The sequence below is a fragment of the Lolium rigidum genome, chromosome 1 (genome assembly GCF_022539505.1).
Source record: "Lolium rigidum isolate FL_2022 chromosome 1, APGP_CSIRO_Lrig_0.1, whole genome shotgun sequence".
In the NCBI taxonomy this organism is placed as follows: Eukaryota; Viridiplantae; Streptophyta; class Magnoliopsida; order Poales; family Poaceae; genus Lolium; species Lolium rigidum.
This window is the reverse complement of record NC_061508.1, coordinates 229,042,942-229,058,750: the sequence shown is the minus strand read 5'-3', so window position 1 is coordinate 229,058,750 and position 15,809 is coordinate 229,042,942. Positions and strand designations below refer to the sequence as shown.

At 49.9% G+C, this 15,809-nt stretch overlaps 1 protein-coding gene across 1 annotated transcript; it reads left to right on the top strand.

The window, feature by feature from the left end:
- The first annotated feature begins 3,832 nt into the window (after window positions 1-3,832).
- LOC124683272 (calcium-binding protein CBP-like) lies at window positions 3,833-5,965 on the top strand. Its single transcript, XM_047217827.1, has 6 exons — window positions 3,833-4,130; window positions 4,230-4,427; window positions 4,660-4,706; window positions 5,352-5,527; window positions 5,640-5,658; window positions 5,741-5,965. Exons 1-6 carry the CDS (start codon window positions 3,851-3,853, stop codon window positions 5,843-5,845), a joined length of 825 nt encoding a protein of 274 aa, XP_047073783.1. The 5' UTR covers window positions 3,833-3,850; the 3' UTR covers window positions 5,846-5,965.
- Window positions 5,966-15,809: the final 9,844 nt, after the last annotated feature.

Sequence of the window (15,809 nt, the reverse complement as noted above, 5' to 3'; positions counted from 1 at the left end):
ATAGTATTAATTTTAGGTTTCTTGCTTTTTCCAGATCATGATCCATATATAGAATTTTGCCATCGGCATATTGAAGGATAGACAACCCCCCATCAACCAAATGAGGGACCACTACTTCAATTTAACCATCGACTTTAGCACACTCAATTATAATAGCCAACATATCCACCATAATGCTAAATAACATCGGAGCTAGGAGATCACCTTGCATCAAACCTTTTTTGTCTTAAAGTATCTACCAACATCGTGATTGACCCTGGTGGAAACACTTCATCCAAAACCAAGTTATTAATTAAAGTGTGTCACTCTTCAGAATAAATCTTTCATTCTGAGAGTTTGTTGAAGAAAAGATCACTTAACTTTATCATAGGCTTTTTCAAAGTCGATTTTGAGGACCAGCCCATTCAACTTTTTACGATGCATCTCATGTATTGTTTCATGCAAGGTTACAACTTCATCTAGGATATATCGACACATAATTTAGCCTAATAGTAGCTACTTAGGTGAAAATTTTAAAGCAGACATTAAGAACACATATTGGAATGTACAGTTGAATCCGTTCCGCATCATTAACTTTTGGTAGTAAAATAATCTCCCCAAAGTTGATACGGGACAACTCAAGTTGCCCGACATGAAGTTCTGCAAACAATTCCAATAAATCACGTTTACTTATGTCCTAGAAGGTATGAAAGATCTCAGCCGGAAAACCATCGGGACCTGGCGTTTTATTTTGCTCCATCTGAAAATAGCCTTCCTTACCTCCTCTTATGTATAAGAGGCGGTAAGAATAGCATTTTCTTCTGGAGACATTTTGGGGGATATCATCAATCTTGGATTCATCCAAGGACACATTTGATTCCTCCGGGGCGCCAAATAAACCTTTGTAATAGGACGTGATGTATGACTTTAGCTGCTCATATCCTTCGATCGTGCCCTCGTCCTGAACAAGAGAATGAATGGGTTTCTTCATATATCTACCATTGGTGACATTATGAAAATATCTCGTATTCGAATCTCCTTCCGTCAGGAACCGAGCCTTAGATTTTTGGTACCATTTGAGTTCCTCCTCTCGCAGTAGACCAACTAACTTAGCATTGTATTGATTTTTAAGGTTAATTTCTCGCGTCGTCAACGGTCTCACTGTGTGAGGAGTTTTGAAAGAAAGAAACAAGCGGTGAAACATGACAATGATTTCCCAATTGGTGGCCACACTAGTCAAGAAGGAAGTGGCCCAAAGGGCATATGCCCACACACAAGACCCTGGAGACGACTGTTTTTGATTTGTGGTTTTGTATTTTTTTTCTTTCAAACCGGCTCCCATGTACATAAAACACTTTCTTTTTATCTAATCGGATGGCACATCAATTTCCTTCAATATCAAAAATAAAATTGCACACATGAAATTGGATAATGTCATGGGACCTATTAACACTGGTAGAAAAAAGGCCATCAGTCGCGGTGCGCAACTGCCATTGGTCGCGGTTGCGCAACCGCGACCAATTAAGCGCGACTAAAGCCCCCCCCTTTAGTCGCGGTTCCTTACGAACCGCGACTAAAGGCTCCTCCACGTGGGCGCCAGGGCGGCCGTCGGGCGGAGGCCCTTTAGTCGCGGTTCTTCGGCCGACCGCGACTAAAGGCCGCCGCAGGTTTAGGGTTTTAGCCCCCCCTAAACCTGCCCCCTAAACCTGTTTTCTGTTTAATTTGTATTGTTTTATTTCTTTTGTGCTTTATTTGTAATTTTGAAGGAGTACGTTTCACATATTCTACGGTACTACATACATGCATGCATATGAATGTACAATTTCAAACAAATTTGAAATTAGAACCAAAAAGAATTCAAGAGGAATATACAATATATATTCAATATCATCGGATGACCATATACAAGTTTGAACAAGTTTCCATACATAATTTAATGCATGTATAGTTCTACGTCCTCTACGTAGTGTTGTCCTGTAGGATCGATGACTTCCCTCGCGAACCATCCAGTTAGTTCCTCCTGAAGTGGTCGGAAGCGAGCTTCTGGACTAAGCGTCTTCCGGAGGTTATTCCTCTTGATGTTGAGCTCATCCGACTGGTCCCGCTCATTGGTGTATCTCCGGATCCTCTCACAAACATAGTATCCACATAGATTGGTCCCCGGTGGCTGAATATCACCAGTCGTCCGCACTGCCCTTTTAAAATGTAGCTCTTTTTTGAATTCACCGACCTTTTGATCTACGAACCGTCTCCAAACCCTACGAGGCAAAGAAAATTAAATGAACAAGAGAGTTATTAATTAGTTACTTGATATTAGGAAATGATGAACGAAATAGGCCGATCGATATAGAGCGCAAATGAATGAAAACAATTACTTTTGCATCATTTTTCTCATGTCGGCCCAAAGCGCCGCATCCATGCTCTTGGGGCATTTCATCAAACACCTTGTGTGCATAAGAGGAGCCAAAAGCAAACCAACACCCCCCTTGTGAAGTTTGTGAAGAGAAGTGGCACCAAATGGCTAAGTGCTGTGGGCTGGTCGGTATATATAGGGGAGGGGCTTTAGTCGCGGTTGGCCAGGCAAACCGCGACTAAAGGCCCCTGAGGACATTTAGTCGCGGTTGGCCAGGCCAACCACGACTAAAGACCCTCCCGTCCACCAGCTGGCCACCGAGCGCGCTGGGCCCAGGCCTTTGGTCGCGGTTCGCTTCACGAACCGCGACTAAAGGGCCAATTGGTCGCGGTTCTTGCATGTTCGCGACTAATGGGGCTGGACGGAAGGCCTTTTTTCTACTAGTGTAACTTGATTATTGTCCGGGAATTAGTCCTACCCTTATCTAATGTGGAACATCTATATGGATCTCAATCGCCGAGTCTCTCGTGATCAAGAAAATATAGAGAGAGAGACATGTCGCCAACATAGGTCTTCTAGACATCCGCCTTATGTCATCCTGAAGTATTTCATTTTCGGGACTAATCCAAATAAACTCGAGAGGAACTAAAAGCAAGAGAATTTGAAAACAAAGCCAAATTTCCCACTTGCATTATTATACGGTAATTTACTAATTTGACTAGGCAAGGTGTATTATATTTCTATGTTCAGATGTCTAGTCCAGACAATGGTTCTTATTTTAGCTGAATGTAATGGCAATCTATCTAGCGTGTCCCAGTTCACACTTCTCCGTAAAAAAAATGCAGGTATATCAATAAATCTTGCTTGTTAACAAAATGGATTAACCCACGTAGAAGGTTAAAAAGTAGGTCACACATTATATTTGGGTCGAGATTAGCATGGAATGGATTGATGCGATCGAGTAGAGACTTCCTGTGCGTCCACTTTCTTCAGTTGAGTTCGCCCATCTTTTAGCGCGAAAACGACTGAGCTTATATCAGCCCATACTAGCAGATCGATCGTTAATTAACTGTCCATACATAAAGATATTGGCACATCGTAGTATTGAGATTGCACATTTGGATAGGTACGGATGCGGTCGGCGGTCGGCGGCCGCCGTTGGATGCATGCTGAGGATCGACGAGAGAACTCCGGAAGCACGCACGCACGCGCGCTGTCTTCATCGGCAACACGCGCGCGCGCGCGTCAGGTTGCTTAGCCATGCCGCTCACCCCAAACGAACCTTCCACTCTCGTGCATGACGCGCCTACGGTGACGAAACCGCTCTACGCTTCGTGCGAGTTCGACATGAATTATCCTACTTGCACTTGCACACGCTTTCCGGATCAGGTCAACAACGAGAAGGAAGAAGCATCGCATAATCATTCAGCCGCGAAGCGAATATATATACTCAACTGCAAGGAAGATCATTCAGCACCACGACTAGCTAGAGACCGCGCACGTCAACCCCTTCCATCCATGGCCGACTACAACCGCTACGACCACGGCCATGGCCAAGGATACGGCCAGGGCTACGGCGGTTACCCGCCATCCGCACCTCCAGCGCGTGTGCCCGCGCCCACCTCCTCGTCGCCGTACGGCTACCGCTACGAGCAAGGAGGAGGCTACCCGCCGCCCGCGCCTGTGCCGGCGTCCTCCTCCTCCTCGTCGACGTACGGCTACGGCCAAGGAGGAGGCTACCGGCCGCCAGCGCCCTCCTCCTCGTCGCCGTACGGCCACGGCTATGGCCAAGGAGGAGGCTACCCGCCGTACGCCTCCTCCTCGTCATCGCCGTATGGCTACGGCTACGGCCAAGGGGGAGGCTACCTGCAGCCGACGGGGAGTTTCGGGGGAGGAGCCGTGGCGTTCCCGCCGGGGACGCACCCGGACGTGGAGCGCGCGTTCCGGGCCGCCGACCGCGACCGCAGCGGCAGGATCGACGAGCGCGAGCTGCAGGCCGCGCTCTCCGACGCCTACCACCGCTTCAGCATCCGCACCGTCCGCCTCCTCATGTCCTTCTCCCAAAACACTCGTGCCTCCTCGCCGCCTCAGATGGGTAAGCAAGCTCCCACCAACCTTCAGCTTCCTCCCTAGCTATGCATGAATCAGTCTGCGATTCTCTCCCAATACAGTTCCAAAAAAACAACAGAGCGCGATACCAATATCTCTTTTCTTAAATGAAACATAGTTCCCAGTGTTTCTTGATTATTCCTATATAATGATGCATTAGTTTGTATCAACAGGTTGCTCTTCTCACTCATTTCTTTCTGCCTCCCTTTCTGTTGCAGGGCCAGCGGACTTCGTGTCGCTGTGGAACTGCCTTGGACAATGGCGGGTAAGTGCTATCAATTTGCTTGCCACCTAGAGTATATTGTTTAGCTTTCCATGAAAGTATGCTCGATTGTGAAACGGAATGCGCAGCTTCATTCTCTCCCTGCTGAATATTGCAAGTGTACTTTCTTTTTATCAAATAGTGCTTAGCGCTTAAATTGTCTTTGCTGTATAGGAATCTGCTGAGTATTGCAAGTGTACTTTTTTTTAATCAAATAGTGCTTGGTCGAGAGTGGGAGTGGATACCCTGTTTCACTGTACGGAACAGCTGGCTGCCTAATCATGCTACGATGCTGTTGGAATTTTGGCCCATCTAATGCAACTTAATTTGCCAAGTCAACAGAGGAAAAATAAGTACTCCCTCCGTTCCATAATTCTTGTCGTGATTGTTGTAGTTTAAACTTCAACTGAAACCACGACAATGGTTATGGAACGGAGGAAGAGTTTGTCAAGCCATGATCTGTTGTTCCCGTCTCATATGATCTCGTTATTTTATCCATTCTACCATCAGCTGTGGGGCTTAATTTGTGATGGGAGGAGTCAAAAGGGGAAAAGTAGTATTTGCCGGTCCATGTCAATGATCTGTTATTCCTCCGTCCATCTACCACCAGCTTGTGGGGCTTATTTCTGTTCTTCATGTCACCACTAGGGCATTTTCGACAGGTACGATAGGGACCGTAGCGGAAGAATCGACTCCAATGAGTTGAATCAAGCTCTTCGTGGTATCGGATACACAGTCCCACCTTCGGTCATTGAAGCCCTTATAGTGAACTATAACGATGGTGCGTCCCGACGCGGCGCGCTTGACTTTGACAACTTTGTAGAGTAAGTATCCCATGTATGTCAACACGAATTAGTCTCATTGAGACATAACTCTAAACAAATAGAACTAATTGAATTCTTCTTCTTTTTTCCCTCTTCGGTTTCGGTCTTCAAGATGTGGAATGATTGTCAAGGTATTTTGCCTATCAACTATACTTATACCAGCATGTAAGCAAACTTTCAAATCTTTACTAACAAACTCTAGCCACAATGTAGGGTCTGACTGATAAATTCAAGGAGAAGGATACGCGCTACACTGGCTCGGCGGCTCTTACGTATGACAGCTTCTTGTCGATTGTCATCCCCTTCATTGTCCCTTAGCATCTACTTGTGTTTGTCAGACAAAGCGAAGCTGTACATTCTGAGCGTTTGTAAATGAAACAAGAGCGAAGCTGTACATTTTGAGTGTTTGTAAATGAAACAAGAACGAAGCTGTAGATTTTGAGTGTTTGTAAATGATACAAGCCTGTGGGTTGTCCATATGTGTGTGACATTTGGCTTTCAACTTGCATTTACAGTTCTAGAACCATGAAATCCCTTATGTTGGAGTGTTGGAGCATAACAATTGCTGGCAGCATTACTAACCAAAATAGCATAACTCCGCACGACCTTCAAAGCCATAAAAGAGACGCAGTGTCGTTGCCTAATCGACGGTACCTCGGAGGAGGGATCCTCACGAGGGGAAGAAGAAGTAGGGGCCATAGGGCGGAGTGCACACGGACGGTGGTACGCGATTTACCCAGCTTCGGAACACCTGCACGATGACAGGGCCTATTGCTGCTTGTCTGGAATTATCTGGGCGCTTTCGCGTTGTTACAATGAGTTGTGGTTGTGCCTCTAGGGCTCCCGGGATCCGGCTTATAAAGGCGCACGGATCTAGGGTTTACATGGAGAGTCCTAGCCGGATTACAGGTTTGCCTAACTACGGAACTATGTCTTGCCGTGTACGTCAAGGATCCGCCTCCCTCTATACGTCGTCCCGGATCCGGGTTCCTACTGGGCCTTCATGGATCCGGGTTCCTCCAAAGGTAGGTCGGATCCGGCTCCCTTCTCCTGGGCCGGACTTCATCCTTCAGGATCAACAGCAACTGGGCCGCCCGATGGGCCACATGCCACATCACCATCTATGGGCCACCCGGGCTTGCCGGATCTAGGCACTGTCGATGGTACACCCATGAAGTATACCCACAACAGTAGCCCCCAGAGTTCTCCGAGTTTCACCTCCTGTTTCCGCCTTGCTAGCGCCTTATGGTCTCCGGCAATGTTGGTAACACGGAGAAACTTGAAGAACTCCAACTTCACATTTTCTTCTTTCCCAACTTTTAGTCGGAAAAACCTTCCCATCCTGCTGGACTTCATCCATCGACAGTTTAAAACATGTCTCCGGGTTACTCCCCTGCTTGCGAATGAGAACTGGTTATCTTCGCGCTGTTTACCCGGAATCTCAAAAGACTCAAACGGTTCCGCCAATTCTGGCGCCATTTTCGCGCGATTTGAGCGGTAACTTATCCTTAGCCATTTTTACCGTTTAGGGTTTTGACACGTGTCACGCATCCAACGGTGCGACGCTTGCGTTCCGACCACAGGATGCGGAGCACGAATCTCCTCCCGACGGCCTATAAATATCCACCGTCAACCTCTAAACCCTCATTCACCCCCCTTTTCACCTCTCTGCGAAGCGCCGCCCTCGAGCTCTTCCTCCGCCGCGCCGGAGTCTGCCGGAAAACCCGCCGGAGTCTCGCCGGAGCTGTTGCGCCACCGCACAGTTCATCGCGTTCTTAACTTCAGCGAGCCACCGCGCGAAATCCTCGTCGCCGGCGACTCCGACCACCGCGGAATCCATTACGGTGAGTTCTCGAGCTTCAGTCTTTCGCCGTAGTTGGAAGGGATGATTCTTAGGAAGATGACGTGGATCCGACTAAGTTCCGTTTTCCGCTATCGCTTTTCTTCGGATGTCTTATGCGACTCCGCTCGCATCCTCCGAGCCCATCATGGCAACCCCCCTCTCCTCCGCCCCTCCTCCCTTCGTTCCAGTCCAACTGGATCCCACCAGGGACTCCGGGAAGGACGCCGAAGGAACTTCTGCAAACCCGGAGAAAACCTCCGGGGCGGAACAGGCGGAACAGAAGGCGGAAGAAAACGCCACCAAGAAGTCCAAGGCTCGTCAGCGAGACTCCGAAGCCAAAGGGAAATGGTGGCCCTGCACCACTACTGAAATGGAGCTGCCGAACCTTGAGGCGGAAGGTTTCTGGCGTCCCGGAAGCTGGCGAACAGTTCCGGGTTCCTTATCTCCAGCCCCTCAAGAAGGCGAGATGGTGGTGACCAAGGCGCTAGTGGAGCGAGGCTTCTCCTTCCCGCCATCAGATTTCTTCTCGGAAATCATGAAGGAATATGGGCTTCAACCCCACAACATATCGCCGAACAGCGTCCTGGCGATCAGCAACCACGTCACTCTCTGCGAGGGCCATCTCCGGGTAACCCCCGAACTTCCCCTATTCCAATACTATTTCTCCGTCAAGAAGGAGAAGATCCGCCAGACCTCCGAGTTGGCGACTTGCGGGTCCATCACCTTCATGCTCCGCCCCGGCCGCGTCTACCCCCCTACCGACCGCCACGAATCCGCGCGGTACTGGTCCGGAGGTTTCTTCTACTTGAAGGACGTCTTCGACCCGGCCGGCGAGAGGAAGCTGCCGCCGTTTAAGAACAGCCCTGCCAGCGAAACTCCGGCATGGACGCAGTGCCCCCACCTCTCCGAGTCACCACAGCTAACCCGCGCAGTCAGGCGGATTTGCAAACTCACGGAGGAGGGCCTGACGGGGAAGGACCTCACCATGTCTTGGTTCACCAAGCGGATCCAGCCACTTCAGCATCGGGACCGCTTGATGTTCCACTACACGGGGCGCGAGGATCCGATGCGCGCCTCGAAGGACAATCTCTCCGCCGACGCCATCGACAAGAGGATCCGGCTCCTCATCAAGATTCCGCGTGAACTTCATGTTCACGTGTGTAACAAGGACATCCACACCAGCGGCTCCGGGACCGCGGTATGCTATCTCGACTTGAACATTGTTTTCCTTTGTACTTACAATTTTGTCTAAGTGTTGGCTCTGTAACTTAGCTCGAGGCCCTCGAGGAAGGCGAACTCGGAACTCTCCTCCGAGTCCCATCCACGGGCAACACGGATCCGGAAGCCGCGTCGGAGACAGAAGCTCCCGAGGTTCCGCGCCCCTCCAAGAGGAAGAGAGCTGCTCCCTCCAGCCCTGCAGCCAAACGCGCCCGCGAAGTGCCTAGCACTGCGGCTACCTGGAAGGTAGAGGCGAAGAAGAAGCGCCTCAAGCTCATCGACACCAGCAACAAAGCCCAACCCGACATTCATCAGTTCTTTAAGCCTTCCGGGTAAGTGCTCGATTTCCGAATTCCAAAATCTTCTGTTATCACGAGCAAGTACTTACTTAACTATTATGCTTTTTTCTTTTACAGAAGTTCCGGAAGCCAGCCCCCAGGGCCCAAAGAGCCCTCAAGAAGAAGGTCAAGCCATCTCCGGCTTCCATCCCTGTTACGCCAGAGGTCGAGGTTCCGCCCAAAGCCTCCTCTGCCACCAAACCGGATCCCAAGGACATCATCAACATTGATGACCTTCCTGAAGACCCGACTGGCCATGGTGGTTCCGGGAAGGGCGCATCCTCGTCTACGCCTCTGCCTGAGAAACCAACTGCCACCTCCGCCGAACCTACACCTGAGCAATACGAGCAGAAGGTGCAACTGATTCATGCTACCAGCACGCTCCAAGCTGACCCTCAACCTACTCCGTCTCTGCAAAAGCTTACCCTTGCCCAACGCCACGCGAAAGTTTCCGACATGATGGAGAGGGTGTGGGGGCCTGCAGATACGGAAATGAAGGAGCTCTCCGACCTCGAGAGTGATCTCAAGGTCTTCTTTGCTAAGCATAAGGAGGTGCGCCAGGTAACACTAGCCCCCAAGCATTGGGTTAGACATTTTTTTCCGTGTAACATGTGTTAGCCGATGCTTTCTTCAATATGTACCTTAGGCGGAAATTTAAAATTTTATTCCTCCAAGACTTTGAACTCCTCGTCAGCCCCCAGAATTTTGAATATCCGACTAACTCTTGTCTGCTTCTCAGAACACGCGGAAGCTGCACGAAGATCTGCGCACCCACGTGCTGGAGCAAATAACAGAGATTGAGGGGCTGCGCCAGAATGCGGAAAATAGCCAGAAAGCTATTAAGCGCTTGGAGACCCGCCTTCAGGGTACGAATTCCGAGTTGGATTTGTATCTTGCTATAATTTCTCATGATGCATGACATGTTGTGACTTTTCCGCCTATAGAAGAGACTGCCAAGCACTCCACCTTCGATGAGCTGTCCGCCAAAGTCAAAGTGCTCGAGGCGTAGAACGAATCCCTCAAGACCTTTATCAAGGATTCCTCCGAGAAGGAAAATTTGGTGAGGAAGGAGCTCTCCGAGAAGCACGCCCGTGACCTGGCGGAACTTGCTGAGAAACTAAAGAAAAGCCATGAAAGGGTAACCTCCTTATTGGCAAAAAATAAAGTTCAAGAAGCAGAGGCGGAGGCTATTGACAAGATGATCTTCCGTAAGCATTCTTTGTGCTGTAGTTCCGACTTTATCATATGTTGCTTGTGTCCGCGAAGGAACTGATCCCTTTGTTCGCAGCAAGTCTTGGGTTTGAATGGTCCAAGGACTCAACCCTCAAGAGGACGGAAGCGTATGATGAAGCGCGGAGTTCCATCGACGAGCTTTTCAAAGCGTGTCGCGGAATCGCCAAATCCATGTCTTTGAAGAGAGCCAAGACCACAGTGATTGACACTATGTCCAGGCTGATGAAGCAGGTGCCGGAACTTGTCAAGGATTGGCAAGAATCTTCTGCTCGCGGAGTCGCCTCTCTTGTCTTGGCCACCTGCAAGGCGCACTTCACCACCATGAAGTTCGCGGATGTTGCGCGTGATACTCCTAAGGGTACCAACATGCGCGCCATCCTCGCGGAAACCAAAGGGTTTGATCGCATCTTTGTTGGGCGAGTTAATCACTCGTTCTGGTATAACAAATATGATCTCCCCAAGGGCTTCTCGGATGCGGAAGATGAGGAGGAAGACACTGAGGAGGTCGACGTAGAGGGTTCCGGATCAAGCGCTGACCAATCCGAAGACTTCTCCGATGGCAACTCCGGTGACGATTCCGGCGACGGCTCCGCCTATGTGGAATCTGAGGAAGAGCATTCCTCCGCGTAGAATTCCTGTGAAACAATGAAACAGTGTTGCATCATTTTGGCCCCGGAGTGGGTTTGTAATATAACTTATATTCTTAAGTAGCTAGGGACGAAACAACTATGATGAGCGGAAACAACTTATCCTGCAATCCTTTAATATTATCTGCATGTTTCGTTTTATTGGAAAGCAAGTGCTGATTTCTATGTTTTCCGGCTTACTCGCTTGACCTTCCACGAGCCGGAAAACCTTTAGCCGGAAACGCTCGCCAGCGGCGACGAAGCCCAATGGCATTCCGTCAATAACCGCGGAAACAAGCCCCCAGCCAAGGTGCCGGAAATCGCTACTAGGAATCCATGAATTCGCAACAGAAAAAATTTCCATCAGAAAACTTAAGCTTACGTCCTAAAGGACGATTTTTGAAAATCACAACTTTCATACACGCCTAGGCGGAAATATCCAGCTCTGCGGTTTTAGTCGGAAAACATACACGATCTAAAAATGAACAACTATTACAGAGTATATAACTCGGAAAAATTGTGTTAAGTGTGGAAAGGACGTAACTGTGCAATGTTCCAAGGGTGATCTGTTTCGTCGTAGATGTCATCCGGATCCTCTCGCTTGCGTTTCCGGTGCCAATTAGCAGGTCTGTCCTTTAGCTCCCGGAAGTCGACAAGGTAGTACGATCCGTTGTGGAGTATTTTGCTAACGACAAAGGGTCCTTCCCATGGAGATTGCAGTTTATGGTCTTTCACCTGACGAAGGCGGAGGACCAAGTCTACGGCCATGAAAGAGCGATTCCGAACTCGACGGCTATGATAGCGTCTGAGTTTCTGCTGGTATATGGTGGAGCGTTGGTCAGCTAGGTTCCGAGCTTCTTCTATCAGGTCCACAGATAGCTGTCTGGCCTCGTCAGCAGTTTCTTCATTATAGGCGGAGACTCGCGGTGAATCGTGGATGATGTCGGAGGGGAGCACAGCTTCAGATCCGTATACCAGGAAGAAAGGAGTGAATCCTGTTGACATGTTAGGGGTAGTTCGTAAACTCCACAGGACAGAGTCCAGCTCATCAGCCCAAGCTCCAGCTGCTCGCCGCAGCGGTTCTTCAAGGCGTGGTTTAATTCCTGATAATATGAGACCATTGGCTCTTTCGACCTGCCCATTGGACTGCGGATGAGCCACAGAGGCAAGGTCTAGCCTTATTCCAACTTCCTCACAGTAATCATTTAATTCTCCCTGTGCAAAGTTTGTGCCATTGTCTGTGATTATGCTGTGTGGGATGCCGAATCTCATCACGAGGCTGTAGACGAATTTTAGTGCCGTAGCACCATCGGCTTTTCTCACTGGCTTTGCCTCGATCCACTTACTGAACTTGTCAACAGCGACCAGGAGGTACTCAAAACCACCAGGAGATGATTTCTTTAGTTTACCAACCATATCGAGCCCCCAGACCGCAAATGGCCAGGTGATAGGGATGGTCTTCAGCTCTTGGGCTGGAGCGTTTGGTTGAGTAGCGTAATACTGGCAACCTCGGCAGGTTTTTACCAATTTATCGGCATCTTCTTTAGCTGTGAGCCAGTAAAATCCAAGCCGAAAAGCTTTTGCAACGAGTGATCTGGGAGCAGCGTGATGCCCGCAATCTCCAGCATGGATCTCTCTGAGTATCTCAATACCGTCTTGATTAGAGACGCATTTGAGAAATACCCCTATTGCACTTCGTTTATAGAGCTGTCCGTTAACTATTGTGTAGGATCGTGCTCGTCTGATGATCTGTCGTGCGAGGACCTCGTCCTCTGGCAACTTCTGATCGATGAGGTAGTCCAGGAAAGGCTGCGTCCAAGCCGGAATGATAGCCATCACTTCTCTAGCCGGAGATACTGCCACATCTGGGTTTTCCGGGTTAGCGCCCTTCACCGAGGGTATCCGTAGGTGCTCCAGGAAAATACCAGGCGGAATTGGTTTCCTGCCGGATCCGAGCTTGGATAGCATGTCTGCCGCTGTATTATCGTCTCTCCTGACGTACTTGACTTCGTATCCGAGGAAGCACTTGGCGATCTCGTCAACTTCATCTCTGTAAGCCGCCATGACGGAGTTTCTGGCGTTCCAGGTTCCGGCTACCTGCTGTGCCACCAAGTCGGAATCGCCGCAGCAAATGATGTGCTTGATCTCTATCTCCTTAGCGATGCGCAGTCCATGTAGTAAAGCCTCGTATTCCGCCATATTATTTGTAGCTTCGAAGTGGATCTGCAGAACGTACTGCAGTTCTTCTCCGGTGGGGGACTTCAGGGTGACTCCGGCTCCTGAGCCTTGATGCTGCTTGGATCCATCGAAGTGCATAACCCATGTCTCTGGTTCTGGCTCCAGATTTATATCCGGAGCTTCTGTCCAATCTGCAACAAAATCCGCCAAGACTTGGGATTTGACCGCTGTCCTGGCTTTGTAGTTGATGTCAAAGGCAGATAGTTCAATGCCCCATTTTGCTGTGCGCCCTGTTGCGTCAGCGTTATTGAGAATCGTTGACAGCGGAGCTTTGCTCACGACTGTTACTGGATGCTCCTGGAAGTAGTGTCTCAGCTTCCTGCTCCCCAGGAATACTCCATAGGCTAGCTTTTGAAAGTGAGGGTATCTTTGTTTGGATTCCGTCAGCACTTCGCTGATGTAGTAGACTGGTCTTTGGACTCCATACTCGTGTCCTTCTTCCTGTCGTTCCACCACGATGACGAGGCTGATGACTGCGTTGGTAGCCGCCGGGTAAAGGAGCATAGGCTCGACTCTCCCGGTGCTGCTAGGATGGGTGGGGAGGTGAGTATTTCCTTCAACCCTTGAAGCGTTGCATCTGCTGCCTCGTCCCAGACAAATTTGTCTGTCTTCTTCAATAACTTGTACAGGGGTAGTGCCTTCTCGCCAAGACGGCTAACAAACCTTCTGATTGCTGCAACACAACCAGTTAGTCGCTGCACATCTTTGAGACAAGTTGGTCTTTTGATGCACAAAATTGCCTTGATTTTCTCCGGGTTAACTTCAATGCCCCTGTTTGAGACGATGAAGCCAAGGAGTTTTCCGGCTGGAACGCCAAAGACGCATTTCAGCGGATTTAACATCATCTTGTACCGTCGGAGATTCTCAAAGGTTTCTGTAAGGTCGCTGATCAAGTCGGATCCTTTCCGGGTCATGACCGCGATGTCGTCGACGTAGGCGTGTACGTTCCGGCCAATTTGGTCCTTCAAGCACCGCTGCATCGTACGTTGGTAGGTGGCACCCGCGTCTTTCAAGCCAAAGGGCATAGTAACATAGCAGTAAGTGCCAAATGGGGTGATGAACGAGGTCGCCTTTTGGTCGGACTTCTTCATCCGGATCTGATGATACCCGGAATATGCGTCAAGCAAACACAGAAATTCCGCCCCTGCCGTCGAATCAATGACTTGGTCAATGCGCGGCAGGGGAAACGGATCCTTCGGGTCGTGCTTGTTCAAGCCAGAGTAATCGATGCACATTCTTAGTATTTCAGAATTCTTTTTGGGTACAAGGACGGGATTTGCGACCCAATCAGTGTGGATAACTTCTATTACAAAACCTGCCTCTAGTAACTTTGCTAATTCCATTCCTATGGCACGGCGCTTCTTATCTCCAAAGCGTCGCATAGCTTGCTTCACCAGTTTACCCCCGGGTTTATGTTGAGGTAGTGCTCGGCGAGTTCCCTAGGTACTCCGGACATGTCAGAAGGTTGCCATGCGAAGATATCCATGTTAGCGCGGAGGAACTCGACGAGCGCGTCTTCCTATTTGGGATCCATGTTGGCTCCGACCGAGATCTGCTTGGTAGCGTCATCTTCCTTGAAGTTGACTTTCTTGGTCTCTATCGCGGCCTTGAAGGAGTTTTTCTGTTCGGAGATCTGCTTCTTCGTGGTCTGCATCTCAGTCGGATCCACCGCGGCTCTGTAGCCTTTCAGCTCCTCTCCAGATATCACAGACTCGCGAGGCGGCTTCGCCCAACTCGCACTCATGAGCCTTTTGTAGTCTCCGGATACGGTAATCATACCATTTGGACCCGGAATCTTGAGCTTGTTGTAGATGTAGCACGCTCTTGCGTGGAACTTGTGGTAGGTGGGCCTGCCAAAGATGACGTGGTAGGAACTCTTGAAGGGCACGACCTCAAACGTGATCATCTCTTCGCGGAAATTATTAATGTCGCCGAAGGCCACGGAAGTCCGATGCTGCCAAGGGAATTCGCCTTTTACCCGGAACCACACCATGAAATTCAGTGGTGCTATGCTTAAGCTGCTCCTTGGTAAGGTTCATCCGCTCCAGAGTCTCCAGGTACATGATGTTCAAGCTGGCACCGCCATCCATGAGGCACTTGGAGAAGTCATACCCGTCGATGCGGGGACTTACAACCAAGGCGTAGCATTCTTTTGGCACAATGGTAGGGTGATCCTGCCTATCAAATGTGCACGGGACTTCCGACCACCTGACATACTGCGGCACAGCCGGAACTGTGGCGTTCAGGATCCGGAAAGCTGACTTGGTGGCGCGGACTGTTGGGGTTCCGAGGAAGGTGTGGTACGCGCCCACACTCTTTTTCTCGAAGGGGTTGGATTTACCTGCGGACCCTACTTTGGGATCTGGCGAGTTATCATCCTCGTCCATCACCTCGGAACTGTCCTCCTCCTTGTCCTTGTTCTTGCCCTTGCCTCCTTTGCCACGTGGGCGGTGTTTCCGGGCTCGCTTGTATCCTGCTTCTGGGTCATTTTTCAGATCATTAACCCACTTGCAGTTGCGGTTAGTGTGAGTGGACTTCCCCGTAGCCGGATCCAAGTGGGCCAGGCAGGGCATGTCTCTGTACTCCTCGTACGTTTGGGGAGTTCGGGTTCCGGCGGCGGTGACCTCGTCACTTCGTTGCTGGCCCCTGCCGGCTCCGCGTCCGCGGCCACGGCCTCTTCCGCCTCCTTGACCTCCGCGTTGGAAAGCCATGGCGACCATCTCGGATCCGCCACTCTTCTGGTCATCAGGTGGATTTTTCCTCTTAGTGCCGCTGGTGTTACCGTT

Coding starts and splice junctions, on each gene's coding strand:
- LOC124683272 (XM_047217827.1), top strand. CDS start 3,851: ATGGCCGACTACAACCGCTACGACCACGGCCATGGCCAAGGATACGGC. Junction 4,131..4,229: donor CGGCTATGGCCAAGGAGGAG/GCTACCCGCCGT, acceptor TCGGGGGAGGAG/CCGTGGCGTTCCCGCCGGGG. Junction 4,707..5,351: donor ACTGCCTTGGACAATGGCGG/GTAAGTGCTATC, acceptor TGTCACCACTAG/GGCATTTTCGACAGGTACGA.